Raw genomic sequence first — 14426 nt, 5'->3', positions numbered from 1 at the left:
GTCAAAAAGATTAAACAAATATGTATGAATCCCTGCTACACTGCGTTAAATCCATGCTCCATCTGCCCTCTCCTCTGGAACACGCCAGAGCAAAAACGTCAGGCCCACTGGCAGAATCAGTGCAACCAGGGCATGTGTATCCCGCCAGCAGCGAAATCTTTTGATTGGTAACCGTTTTTTCGTTCCGCCAGTACAAGAACCCTTCCAGAGTAAGTTTACAAAGAGATCGTCTGAGGACAAAAATTTCTAAATCGCGGAACCCTTTAAAAAACAAACCCCCTCAGGGAATTTGTTTGAAAAGAAACCTTATTTTGTCGAGAAACTCCTCATTCTCCTTGTTCTTCTAATACGGAATAATAGCTGTTGAAGAAGTCCCAAAAAACCTATATTGCCTTAGTGCCAAGTTGACATCTAAATGGTTCAACAACCCGAGCTTGCAAAAAAGTTTGAAGGATCAAAGGCAAGTGGAGATGAAACTCAAGGACAATGATCTTTACCATTTTTGTGTCTTCTCTGATAACATTCTTGCCACTTTAGTTGTGATCAACTTGATTGCATTAAATTTTAAAAATCCAAAGAACATTGTTATTACTCAAGAGATTTTTATTGTTGTTTATTAATTTGATTGGCAGTGGTCGGAATATATGCTGACTCAAGCGCGCACAAATTTTAAAAGATATATATGCTGACTCAAATGCGTACTGCAAGCAACATATTTCACAGGTACCGAGTCAATGGCCGGAATGGCATTACAAGCTTGGCAGAGCATGTGCCACTGATCCAGCCACAAGACACAACAAGTGCATGATTGTATTTTCTTTCCTCCGTTATTGGTCAAAAAGATTAAACAAATATGTATGAACCCCTGCTACAATGTGCTGAATCCATTCCCCCTCTGCCCTTTCCTCTAGAACACGCCAGAGTAAAAACGCTAGGCCTACTGGCAGAATCAGTGCAACCTGGGCATGTGTATCCTGCCAATAGCGAAATCTTTTGGTTGGTAACCGCTTTTCCATTCCGCCTGTACAAGAACCCTTCTAGAGTAAGTTTACAAAGAGATCGTCTGAGGACAAAAATTTCTAAACCGCGAAACCCTTTAAAAAACAAACCGCCTCGGGGAATTTGTTTGAAAAGAAATCCTATTTTTCCAAGAAACTCCTCAGTCTCCTTCTTCTTCTAATATGGACAAATAGCTGTTGAAGAAGTCCCAAAAAGCCTATATTGCCTTTGTGTCAAGTTGACATCTAAATGGTTCAACAACCCGAGCTTGCAAAAAAGTTTGATGGATCAAAGGCAAGTGGAGATGAAACTCAAGGACAATGATCTTTACCATTTTTGTGTCTTCTCTGATAACATTCTTGCCACTTCAGTTGTGATCAACTTGATTGCAATAAATTTTAAAAATTCAGAGAACATTGTTATTACTCAAGAGATTTTTATTGTTGTTTATTAATTTGATTGGCAGTGGCCGAAATATATGCTGACTCAAACGCGCACAAATTTTAAAAGATATATATGTTGACTCAAACGCGTATTGCAAGCAACATATTTCACAAGTACCGAGTCAGTGGCCGGAATGACATTACAAGCTTGGCAGAGCATGTGCCACAAATCCAACCACAAGACACAACAAGTGCATGATTGTATTTTCTTTCCTCTATTATTGGTCAAAAAGATTAAACAAATATGTATGAACCCATGCTACACTGCGTTGAATCCATGCTCCCTCTGCCCTTTGTAGAAGCAAGCTTCATGATGAATCAAGATCGATTCAAGAAGTTTTGATGATAACAAAGATGATGACAAAAAGCTTAAAAGTCAAGATCACGTCATGATAACAAAGATGATAAACATTCAAGAATGAGTTCAAGATTGAGTCAAGAACACTTCAAGAATCAAGGGAAAGTTGAATTCAAGAATCAAGTTTCAAGAATCAGATCAAGATTCACGAATCAAGAGAAGACTCAATCAAGATAAGTATTAAAAAGTTTTTTCAAAAAATTGAGTAGCACATGAATTTTTCTCAAAACCTTTTACCAAAGAGTTTTTACTCTCTAGTAATCGATTACAATAGGTAATCGATTACCAGTAGCAAAATGGTTTTCAAAAAGCTTTCAAACTGAATTTACAACGTTTCAATTAATTTCAAAATGTTGTAATCGATTACAAGTATTTGGTAATCGATTACCAGTGTGTTTGAACGTTGAAATTCAAATTTAATTGTGAAGAGTCACATCCTTTCACAAAAAAGCTTTGTGTAATCGATTACACTGATTTGGTAATCGATTACCCGTGATAGTTTCTGAATAAAATCAAAAGATGTATCTCTTCCAATAGTTTTCAAGTTTTTCTAAAAGTTATAACTTTTCCAATGGTTTTTAAAGTTTTTCTAAAGGTTATAACTCTTCTAATGGTTCTCTTGACCAGACATGAAGAGTATATAAAAGCAAGACTTTGATTTGCATTCTAAAATGATATTTAACAATTCTTTTGACAACAAACTTTTGCCAATTGATTTCTGAATCTCTTTGAACTTCTTCTTCTTCTTCCTTACCAAAAACTTTCCAAAGTTTTTTGGTTTTTCTAAACCTTGAAAATTGTGTTATTCATCTTTTTCATTGTCTTCTCCCTTTGCCAAAAAGAATTCACCAAGGACTAACCGCCTGAATTCTTTTTGTGTCTCTTTTCTCCCTTTTCCAAAAGAACAAAGGACTAACCGCCTAAATTATTTTGTGTCTCCCTTCTCCCTTGTCAAAGAATTCAATAAGACACAGTCTGAGAATTCTTTTGATTCTTCCCTTTCCCATATACAAAAGATTTCAATGGACTAACCGCCTGAGAATTCTTTTGTATCCCCATTCACAAAGTTTCAAAGGTTTAACCGCCTAAGAACTTTGTCTTAACACATTGGAGGGTACATCCTTTGTGGTACAAGTAGAGGGTACATCTATTTGGGTTATTGACTGAGAACAAGAGAGGGTATATCTCTTGTGAATCAGTTCTAGTGGAGGGTACATCCACTAGGTTGTTCAAAGAGAACAAGGGAGGGTACATCCCTTGTGGATCTTTGCTTGTAAAGGATTTTACAAGGTTATTGGAAATCTCAAGAACTGGTGGTTGGTTGGGGACTGGACCTAAGCATGGGTTGTGGCCGAACTAGTATAAGAACTCTTGTGTGTTTGTCTCCTTCTTCCCTACTCTTTTAATTTCCGTTGTGCATTTTAATTACCGCTTTTACTTTTGGTTAAGCTTCTTCTCTACTCTTTATTTTCTTAATAATATAGTAAAAGCCTAAGAGTAAATTTTTAATTAGTAAATGTTTAGGAATAATTAATTCAACCCCCCTTTCTTAATTATTTTGAGGCCACTTGATCCTACACCCTCTCCTCCGGAACACGCCAGAGCAAAAACGCCAGGCCCACTGGCAGAATCAGTGCAACCAGGGCATGTGTATCCCTCCTGCAGCGAAATCTTTTGGTTGGTAACCGCTTTTCTGTTCCGCCAGTACAAGAACCCCTCCAGAGTAAGTTTACAAAGAGATCGTCTGAGGACAAAAATTTCTAAACCGCGGAACCCTTTAAAAAACAGACCCCCTCGGGGAATTTGTTTGAAAAGAAACCCTATTTTGCCGAGAAACTCCTCATTCTCCTTCTTCTTCTAATATGGACAAATAGCTGTTGAAGAAGTCTCAAAAAGCCTATATTTCCTTAGTATCAAGTTGACATCTAAATGGTTCAACAACCCGAGCTTGCAAAAAAGTTTGAAGGATCAAAGGCAAGTGGAGATGAAACTCAAGGACAATGATCTTTACCATTTTTGTGTCTTCTCTGATAACATTCTTGCCACTTCAGTTGTGATCAACTTGATTGTAATAAATTTTAAAAATCCAGAGAACATTGTTATTACTCAAGAGATTTTTATTGGTTTTTATTAATTTGAATGGCAGTGGCCGGAATATATGCTGACTCAAACGCGCATAAATTTTAAAAGATATATATGCTGACTCAAACGCGTACTGCAAGCAACATATTTCACAGGTACCGAGTCAGTGGCCGGAATGGCATTACAAGCTTGGCAAAGCATGTGCCACTGATCCAGCCACAAGACACAACAAGTGCATGATTGTATTTTCTTTCCTCCGTTATTGGTCAAAAAGATTAAACAAATATGTATGAACCCCTGCTACACTGCGCTAAATCCATGCTCCCTCTGCCCTCTCCTTTAGAACACGCCAGAGCAAAAACGTCAGGCCCACTGGCAGAATCAGTGCAACCAGGGCATGTGTATCTCGCCAGCAGCGAAATCTTTTGATTGGTAACCGTTTTTTCGTTCCGCCAGTACAAGAACCCTTCCAGAGTAAGTTTACAAAGAGATCGTCTGAGGACAAAAATTTCTAAACCGCGGAACCCTTTAAAAAACAAACCCCCTCAAGGAATTTGTTTGAAAAGAAACCCTATTTTGTCGAGAAACTCCTCATTCTCCTTCTTCTTCTGCTACTCATGGCTTCGTCTTCTTCTGAGCCTCCTCCACCTCCTATTCCTGCTCCCGTTCACTCTAACCCTCCTCGTAAGTCCTTCCTTTTTTCATCATAATAATATCAAAACCAACCGTCTTATTGTTATTCTTCTTAGTTCTACTGTCTTTGGGGGCGAATTGAGGTTTCCTATAATTGATTTTGAATTTTTTTTATAGTTTTGACTCAAAATGAGTTTGGCCTAAAACTCTTTAGATGTTTTATATATTTGACACTTTACATTGATTTATTTTGCAAAAATGACTGTTTCTGGCATGACTTTATTAATTTCGATACTCGAATATGTTTTGTTGTTTATCGTGGGTTTTAATTTTGCTCATGGCTTTGTTAATTAAATAATAATTTTAAAGATCAACTTGTTGTTTATAAATTTTAATAATATTATTACTCAAAAGTCACACCTGAATGAGATTTTTATTGGCTCATACCTAAAAGATTGAACTTGTATGAACAAAGCTTGTGGCATGTCAATTAACAGAATAATTCTACTTGTACCAAGAGAATCAAAGAAATTATATTTGTTGGTTAGTTATGTGTAAAGTTAAGGTTACATTGATAACTTAAGTAGTTACATTAATTGGATTTCATTTTAAGTCCAAAATTTTATTATAAATAATTTTATTGATTTCGTAAGTATATAATGCACATGTTAACTTTTACTATTGTTTCAAATTTAGGCACACCATATGATGAAAATTTGTATTCATGTTATGAATAAGGTGGTTAAGTCCATAAGAAATAAAGATTATTTTTTTCATTAGTGGCTAAGTCTAACCCTTATAATATTATTACTCAAGTCACATATGAACAAAAATTTGTTTATCTTATACATCAAGGACTGAACTTGAATGAGGAAAGCATGTGTCATGTTATCTGAGAATAATTCAACCTTTATTGTATGAGAATCACACAAGTTATATTTATTGGTTAGTTATGTGCAAAGTTAAGGTTACTTTAATAACTTAGGTGATTACATTTGATTGGATGTCATTTTACATCCAAACTTTGATTAGAAACTATAAAAAATTATGATCGTAAATGATTCAAAAAATGTATTATTCACATGTAACTCTTACTATTATTTTAAACTTAGATGCATCATATGATGAAAATTTATTTTCATGCTATAAATAATGTAGTTAAATCTATCATAAATAATGATTAGCATTTTATCATTTGTGGTTAATTCTAATCCTTATAATATTATTATTCAAAATTCACATGTAAAATTAATTTTCTTTTATTGCATGCCTAAAAGATTGAACTAGTATGAGCAAAACTTGTGTCATGTCATAATTCTACGGGTACCAAGGGAATCACGTAAACTACAATTACAAGTTAGTTACACTCAAAGTTAAGGTTATTTTAGTAACTTAAATTGTTAGATTTGATTGGATTTCATTTTACATTAATCTTTCACTAAAAATTACAAAAAAAATGATCCTAAATGATTTGATAAGTGTATAATACACATAATAACTCTTACTTTTGTTTTAAATTTAGGCAAACTATTTGATGAAAAATTGTATTAATGCCACGGATAAGGTGGTTATGTCAATTATAAATTATTGTTAACTTTGTTGATTAGTGGTTAACAATCTTACTAAGCATCATGTGTAGTTAAGTACATATGTAAAAATGGTTAACTTTGAGTCACAAATGGTTATAAATAAATTTGACTAAATCAATTATTAGTGTTTGTACTTAATAATATTTGATCTAAGAAGATAAAGACCAAAATGGATAAATCAAACTATGCATGTAACAGAAGATAAAGGCCAAAATAGATAAATCAAATTTCAAACCAAGTTTATATTGACACGAGACATTGTATTACAATACATAATCATTACTAATGTCTCAAGATGTATTTGGATGCATGTCAATCCTGATTTTTTTTTCAACTAAAAAATTGTATATTCATGCAATTTTCATACTTTTAAAAATAATAACACACTCAAGATGCACACAGACACTATAGACAAAACCCAAAAAACCTTGATAAGCCATAGTTCTGTCATTTTTCAACAAAAGATAGAATCACTGCCAAGGAGTGCATTGCAATCATATATAACCAAGACAATTCAAAAGGAGTAAGAAATAATGACAAGGTAACATGGTTGCAGAAATTAAATGACAAAGAAAACACTTTTAAGAAAAGAAAGCTTTTAAACATCGACCCAATAGGTAATAAACCTTTTATTCAACACTGCATACTTCTAAACACAAAAAGCTCTTAAAACATATACCATCATGTTTGTGAGCACCCAATTATGTTTTTTTTTTACTAGAGTAAACAAAATTTGCATGTGTCACTATTGTAGCACCACAAGCATATTAATGCCACAAGAAAATTGAACATAAATTTTTTATATTTAAACTTGAGTAAACTAATCATACTAACATGGTAGTATTAAACTACAATAACTTGACACAAATTGCTTTTGGTTTTTAAAAATTTTAAAACTAAAACAAGAAGTCACCCCAAATGGGCCTTCCCTTAAGGTGTGATTCAAAATAAAATCCCCAATTGAAGGGAAAAGCCTCTTAATATGTATCACAGGGGAGGACCATGGGTGATTTATCAACCAAAAGTATTTACAGTGAATTGAATGGTCATGCTAGAATCAGATTCAATAACAACCTGATCGAACCCCACACTCCGAGCAAGTTTGATACCATGAAAAATTCCATATAACTCCAGACAGGGAATGGAAGAAACACCTAGTTTAATAGAGAAACCTAAGATAAATCTTCCTGAATCACCTCTAACTAAGCCTTTGTGGCCAACTTTCCAAAAATAATTTATTAGAGTTCCATCACAATTCAACTTAACCCACCTAGGAAGGGGTGGTCTGCACAATATGTTTTAAGGAACCAAGTTATGATTACTTAATTACTAGATAGAGGTTATGTTGTACACCACTTACTTCAAGATAGAAACTTCACGCTTAGTGTTAGGAAACAAGTCCTTATCCTGCAACGCACCATGGAAGGTGGTCACCAACGTCCCAAATGCAAGAGCCACCCACCCTGACATTTGGTGGATTACATCTAACAAAATCATGAGCTGGCAAGCCCTCATTGGAAGATAGAGATCGTGTTGTTTGCTCCTTACCTCATTTGTGCACCATTTTTGTTATGATATTCCATTATTGTTTGTTACTCCCCATGCACCCTCATTGTATTCATCCCTGAACTAGCTATAAATAAGTGTCTGGCTGGTATTTGAAATACCAGAAAAATAATACAAGTTTTCTTCCTTATCTTTCTCTCTTATGGAGGTTCCTAACCCTCGAAGCTAGGTTGTTCTTTCCACCCTGTGTACACTTAGGAAAAAAATCACATGAGAAGTGATAATAAGGTGTTGGTCAAACAATCATTCCAAATTGGTTCTTCAGTGTTATTGTACTCACCAGATTTTGCCTAAAAGGAAAAAGGAGATTGTCGACATTGCCAGAGATGGAGAAGAAAAGAAAAAGAAAGAAAAAAGAGAAAAGAATTTGCTAATACAATGATAAAAACAAATAATTAAAATAATTTTTTTAAAAGATAAAAGATGAAAATAAATAAAAAAAGATATTTAGTAAAAATTATGTTGAGTTAAAAATAATTCCTTTTTGAGTGATAAGTTAGGAATGCTTTAGTTGAAGAGAAGAAATTATTATTTAAAAATAGATTTTTAAAAAATAATATAAATTTCACAATTTTTTTTTCTCTAGTGCCCAAAGAAAAGGGTAATAGGGCAGTAGTAGCACCGTAGCAGCAGCAGCCAGCAGGTGAGTGACTCTTTCACTGTAACCGAAGACGAACTCAATAGCCATGTCCACCACCACAATCCCATCGTCCCTCTCCTTCAAACCCTCGTTTCCACCCACCAAACTCCAACCCTTGAGGCCCCAATTCCGACGCAACCTCATCGGCTTTTCCTTTTCCCCCAAAACCCCCACCTTCTCTCCTTGGAAGCGTTTTGCTGTAAACGACAACAAGGAGAGTAACAACGGCGACGTTTTGACCGGGTTGGATGAAGCCGAGAAAGAGGCGCGAGGAAATAGCACCATGCCCGAACGCTTTAGGTACCTCGCCAAAGAAGTTCCAAGTCCTCCTGTTAGGTGGCCATGGCTTGTTGGTCAGTCCCATTTCTCTCTCTCTCTCTTTCTGCATTTGCTTATTAAGGGAAATACAGGAAGAGAAAAAATAAATGATTTTTTTTCTTTTTTTAATTTTCAGCAGCCGAATAATTGAGTTATTGGGATTTAATTTTAAAAATAATTATGAAGAATGGTGCTAGTTATTTTGTGAAGGTTATCTTTGATTGAAGGGTAGATGGGGGGCAAATAGGACTATAGGAGATGGTAAAACACAATGTTCTTATGAATTTTAAATACTGTTTTTTGCGTTTTGTGTCTTGGTTAAACATTTGGCAATACACAGTCATTCACGAACTGGGACTTTGACATACAAAATGATACGATTTTGGTGGATGGTATTGTTCATTTCTGTTGAAATTCAGTTAGTTCCAAATCTTGATAATTTTAGGGGTGCTGTAACTCTATACGTTTTGTTGGAGTGGTGATTATATAAACTATAAAGTCGAATTGAAGAGGTTGTCATGCATCCTGTGGGTGATGGGTGTGTATTTAGGTTTTTCCTCCACAAGGGTTTTTCTAAATCGTATAAAATTGTTTTACAATTAAAACTAAAACTGATGAAACCAGAAAACATTTTTTCCCCGTTTTAGTTTGGTTTGTTTTTCAGTATCTATTGTTAAAACTGAGTTGAATAAAGCTGAACTACACAACCTTTAATATACTTATATCAATTTGAACCATTACATAATAGTGTTTCAAACTTTTGTTTATGGTAGTATGTTGATCCATGGGTGTTGGGCATTTTGGTTATGTTAAACTATGAGTTTAATGACATTAACAATATATAACCAATTAACAGTATATGACTAATTTACTATGAATGATCTATATAATAACTTTTATTGCTCTATTGCGTTTTTAAGGGTTAAGGTTATTAAATTTCACTTTATTTAGTTGTCAAATTAAAAACAATTTTGAAAGTCATAAAAAATATAAAAAAACTGTTAACTGAACCCCATAAGATCAGTTTACCTTGGTTCATATTTGATATAGTATTCAAACAACCACATAATATTTTTTGGTATTTGCTTTGGATGGCTTTTTGTCTAAAAGCTGAACCAAACAAAATTGCAAACACCCATACACACTGCATTATTAATGGTGGTTACAAATATGAAACTAACCTTAGATGTGGAAGTCAAAAGTTGTATGGTCTTGGTTATCATTTAAAACACTTTTGTTGTTTTGTTTCCTTAATGGTTTGTTTTCTCTTTTATGCGATCATGTAATAATTTGATTTCATGTCAATGTACAGTACTGGCTTTTCTCGTCTATGCTTGGAGAGCTGTTCTATTTGAACTGTCAAACTGGAAGAATGGTGCATTTGCAATTATTCGTTTTGTAGGATACGTCTTAAAATACGCTTTTGCAGTAGTCTACCAATTCATAGGAAGTCCAATCACATTTTCAATTAGATGCATGGAGGATTTATTTTACACAATTCGGGCTTGTTACTCTTGGATAATTCACAATGCTCCTGTAACCGACCTGACCACCATCATTGTGCTGGCATCAATTGTTTTAGCTATTGCTGAAGCCACTGTACCAAACTCCATCAACGACCAACATAATGTTTTGACTGTATCTGGTCTTATTGGTTATGCTGCTGTTAGAGGATATATTTCTGAACTTTTTTTCTGGACCCTTCTGGTTGGGGTGTATGCCTTTTCAAAATTTGTCAAGAAGAGAGATGATGTTGCAGCTGCAATGCCTGTTGCAGCTGTGCTTGCTGGTGTTGGGGAGCCTTGGGTTAGAGCTTTGGTGATTATTTCATACACTGCCTTGGCCATATATCAGTATTCCAAGACGCCCCCAGAAGGGAAAAAAGTTGGAGAAGTTGAAACAAGACAGATGAGGCTTCCAATTCCACTTCTCCTTGCAGCTTTTGCTATTGGTTTGCGAGTTGCTGCTAAGTGGGTTGGGTATCGACACTTGACATGGATGACTAGATGACTGCTGAGAATTGATGTATCTGAGTCTAGGGAAGAATGAAGTTTGGTGTTCTAGATAGTTGAGGTAGGATATGATATAGATGGACAGGGGTTTATTTTGTTCTCCTTGATGCAATTATTGTAGTGTTTCTTGCATGCTTTTAAATGAGCAGTGAATCACAAGGCTGTGCAAATATAAGTTTCTTGTCAAACTTCGGTAAATGCATTTTACAATTTTGATTTGTGGCCAGTGTAGCCTAGATCTTATTTGTTAGACAAACATTGAGTTTTATTATTGAAATTTTGTAGAGAAATATTGGAATGAAATGCAAGAGAAAGGGATGGAATAGAAAAGCAATTTGGATTACCAACAAGGCAAATAAATTATATCTCAAGTGCAAATAATTCTTATTACATAATTCTTTTTTTCAAAGATCTATTCTATTATTGAATCTGAGTGATTTAAGAAATTCATATGCTAGGGCGTGTTTGAGTATCCGCCAGCCATACTTTCCAAGAGTCCAATTGTAAAAGAAACAATTTATTAGATTAGTGTGCAACATCTTTGCCGTATCTGAGTCAAATGCACAAGTGTATCGCATTACCGTTATAGGTAGATAGAAAATACTACTTGTGCATATAATACAAGTAATTATTATGTTAATAAGTTATTCCTAAATTTACAACTCAACAACAAGGATTAGTTATACTGGAAAGGGTTAATCTATCAATGCAGTGAATCAAAATTTGATTTTTTATTAGAGTGTTTATGTTTTGTGTTTGAATATATCTTGGATATAATTCTCTTTGAAGGAAGATACAGGTAAAAAATCAAATAAAAAAGGAGTTATGCTTAAATTTACTACTCTTTCTTTTTAATTTAATAAATAATATTATTTTGCATATTAATGTTATTTTAATTTCAAGTTATTTCACTAAAATTTTAACTTGAAATTGAAATAAATAATATTAATATTTAAAATAATATTATTTATGAAATTAAAAAGTTTCAATAATACACAAATTAGTAAAAATGTTTTTTTAATGTAAGACATAGAGTCAAATTGAGATAATTCAATAAGATATAGCAAAATGTCGTTAACATTATAAAGACACATGTAAGTTTAATTTTCAATCGACTATAAAATACATTTTTGTTACAAATATTTGCACACACACTTTAAAATCAGAATTATAACATTCATACATTTTTTTAATATCATTATGTTTTCTATTTCTCTTGATCACATCAACCGTCTCATCTAACATTTTCTTTTCTCTTTTTCTTATCTCTCTTGTTATCAAACAAAAAGCTACATTTTTTTATTTATATAAATACAATATCTCTTAAAGTAAATATTCAGTTTTTTTTTTTGTTAAACTAGCATTGAGGTTTAAACACTTCATGCATATTATTCCAAATTCCTCACCATTAGACCGGCCCCAATGGTCCAAACATTCACTTGATTAAGAAATATGTATGAGTTATTCAGGTATCAGATTAATAATAATAATAATAATAATAAAGCCAACATACATAACTGTATTAAAGTTTGGACTGAACCCATACATTTTGGAAATCTAACCCAGATATTTTTAATTGGGTCGGGTAAGCCTTACTCATTGACGGCAACACACTCTACCGTTGGAAAGACAGAAATTTTAGGGTTTTGGTGTGCCTATATAAACCTCGCAGCGAATAGGGTTTAGCCGCACCAACTCAAAATATTCACGACTCTCGAAATTAGTTTAGGTTTAGGGTTAAGTTTTCTTTTCCTTCAATCTTGCATGAAATTCTTCTCCGCACGATGCCTCCCGGGCCTCTCTGAAATCCCCATGACGTGAACGCCCCGATGCACGTGCCAAATCGCCGCCGTTCGTGTTGCAGTTTAGCCCCAATTTTCCCACGGTTGATCTGTGTCAAAGTAACGGCGAAATTCCTCTTTTTCAATTTCTCTCTCTTAGTTTCGATTTGGTGTTGAATGGATGCTTGCTGAATTCGCCTTGCTATACCTTCAGCTTCTTTTCGAACACCACACGTGTTCTCTGAAAACGGAGCTAGTCCTAAAGGCGTAAATCGAAACGCGGTCGTTTTTCACCTTGGGGCGAGGGTTCTTCTTTTGTTCCTCCGAAAACAGCCATCACATAACTCCCTCAATTAAGGGTTTATTTGTTTATTTTATGTTTGTTTTGGAATTTCTCGGCGATGATATACCTTATCCGCGCTTCTGAGTTTTCTCGATGAAGCACAATTGGTTAAAATATGGTTGAATTTCTTGATATGAGCCATGTTTTGTGAAATAGAATGTTTAGTTTTAATTGTTTTCAATTTTCACAATTGCCTAAATACTACGTGAGGTTGTCTAAATGGATTATTCGATGTCATCAGACACCGTTAAAAATTAAAGTTTTAGAAATATTATTTAGTCTGAGACAAAGCAACGATTATTTCCTCCTAGGGAGATTTCCAGCTAAATAATATTTCTAAATGACTTTGAATTTTGCATATGATGATTTGTTTTTTGTTTTGTATCTTAAAAATTATTCCTTGTAGCTTACTAGAAAGGTATCTATTGTAAATTCACCAATGATGTTACAATCCAACTTGTTAGAGGCTGTAGTTGATCCAAGACCCTGTTTTCAGGGAGAACCTCCTTGGTGTTACTACATTTCCAATGACAGCAACGATTGATCTGAGGTCACCTAGTATTTGAGATATTTTCTAGTGTATTTGTTGTTTTTGTTAACTGTGAATTTTTAATACAATTTTTCATGAGTTTCACTATACCCTGTTCCTACTTGATTGGATCTGGGTCTGAAAAACTCAAAGATTGAGTGTTGTCATCAGCTTGATCTCTTGTTTAACCACGGGATAGGAGTTAAATAACAGCACTACATCTTGTTTAAAAACATGTTATAACATTTTTGTGGAATTTTTTCATTATGCTCTATTTGAGTTCTTGATAGTAAGTTAACTTCTAAAATTTATTCAATTGTATGTCCATATTTTGTTGCCTTCACATTAGTAATTCGTAATGTAAAATTCAATGAAATTCGGAAGTCATGTTTGTTGCAAATGACTTTGGAGTTGTTAGTGACTTTGTCGTGCATGTGAGATGATGGTATTGATTGTAGATGTGGCATAGCTTTAGATGGCTTCTGATGATGGTGAGGTGAGATTCGTCTTGCCTTTACAAAAACATGAACACATGAATGATCAGTCACTGGAGCTTGAACATGGGTAATTTAGACTAGTACAGCGCGAATGTGTTTTTTTGGAGGTACAAAAGCTTTGAACAAGACTACAAGAGTAGTTTAGATTAGCGCAAAGATGTTTTTCTTCGTTTTGACAAGAACATTCAGGTTGTGGTGATAAAGTATGGTTCGGTTTTAATGAAATGCAATTAGACAGAGAATGATACAAGTATGACCGAAATGACAATTGAATGGAAAAAGTTGAGAATAAATTTAAATTCAAATTAAAACACTAGTATTAATATTAGTATTTTAAAAAATTATAAATTAACCAAGTATTTTGAATTAATCAAATTCTAATTAAACTGACGCATTAGGAATGGTGTTAAATTAAAATCCCAATCCTGACAAACAATTGAGGAAGGGGATTATTGGGCAGATGTGGCTGTCAAACTGGGAGCTGAAGGTAACTAAAAGTCAAGAGATTACTATAGAACGAATAAGACTCAAACATCTAACGCATTTTTCCCACGCAATTTTCAACCCATGGTACAAAGCAAAAGAATTCAGCTGCCAAGGATGTTGTAATACCACACGAACCACAATAACCAATTA

General features: G+C 34.0%; 1 protein-coding gene and 4 non-coding genes across 5 annotated transcripts; all 5 read left to right on the top strand.

The window, feature by feature from the left end:
• The first annotated feature begins 8247 nt into the window (after window positions 1–8247).
• LOC114378107 lies at window positions 8248–10930 on the top strand. The gene is made up of 2 exons (XM_028336650.1): window positions 8248–8663; window positions 9941–10930. The coding sequence occupies exons 1-2, from the start codon at window positions 8357–8359 to the stop codon at window positions 10636–10638; spliced, it is 1005 nt and encodes a 334-aa protein (XP_028192451.1). The 5' UTR covers window positions 8248–8356; the 3' UTR covers window positions 10639–10930.
• Window positions 10931–12417: 1487 nt separating this feature from the next.
• On the top strand, window positions 12418–12556 carry LOC114380632. Its single transcript, XR_003659807.1, has one exon. It is a non-coding gene; the product is annotated as a small nucleolar RNA snoR134 (small nucleolar RNA).
• A 261-nt stretch (window positions 12557–12817) lies between these two features.
• LOC114380628 lies at window positions 12818–12905 on the top strand. The gene has a single exon (XR_003659803.1). It is a non-coding gene; the product is annotated as a small nucleolar RNA U36a (small nucleolar RNA).
• A 294-nt stretch (window positions 12906–13199) lies between these two features.
• On the top strand, window positions 13200–13316 carry LOC114380606. The gene has a single exon (XR_003659782.1). It is a non-coding gene; the product is annotated as a small nucleolar RNA Z278 (small nucleolar RNA).
• Window positions 13317–13410: 94 nt separating this feature from the next.
• Window positions 13411–13516, top strand: LOC114380618. The gene has a single exon (XR_003659794.1). It is a non-coding gene; the product is annotated as a small nucleolar RNA snoR97 (small nucleolar RNA).
• Window positions 13517–14426: the final 910 nt, after the last annotated feature.

The sequence above is a fragment of the Glycine soja genome, chromosome 12 (genome assembly GCF_004193775.1).
Source record: "Glycine soja cultivar W05 chromosome 12, ASM419377v2, whole genome shotgun sequence".
Classification (NCBI taxonomy): Eukaryota; Viridiplantae; Streptophyta; class Magnoliopsida; order Fabales; family Fabaceae; genus Glycine; species Glycine soja.
Note: the sequence above shows the minus strand (reverse complement) of the source record. Positions and strands in the feature narration are given on the sequence as shown.

Excerpts from the sequence above, each read along its gene's own strand:
- LOC114378107 (XM_028336650.1), top strand. The coding sequence starts at position 8,357 with ATGTCCACCACCACAATCCCATCGTCCCTCTCCTTCAAACCCTCGTTT. Across the intron at positions 8,664-9,940 it reads TAGGTGGCCATGGCTTGTTG|TACTGGCTTTTCTCGTCTAT; the intron begins GTCAGTCCCATT and ends GTCAATGTACAG.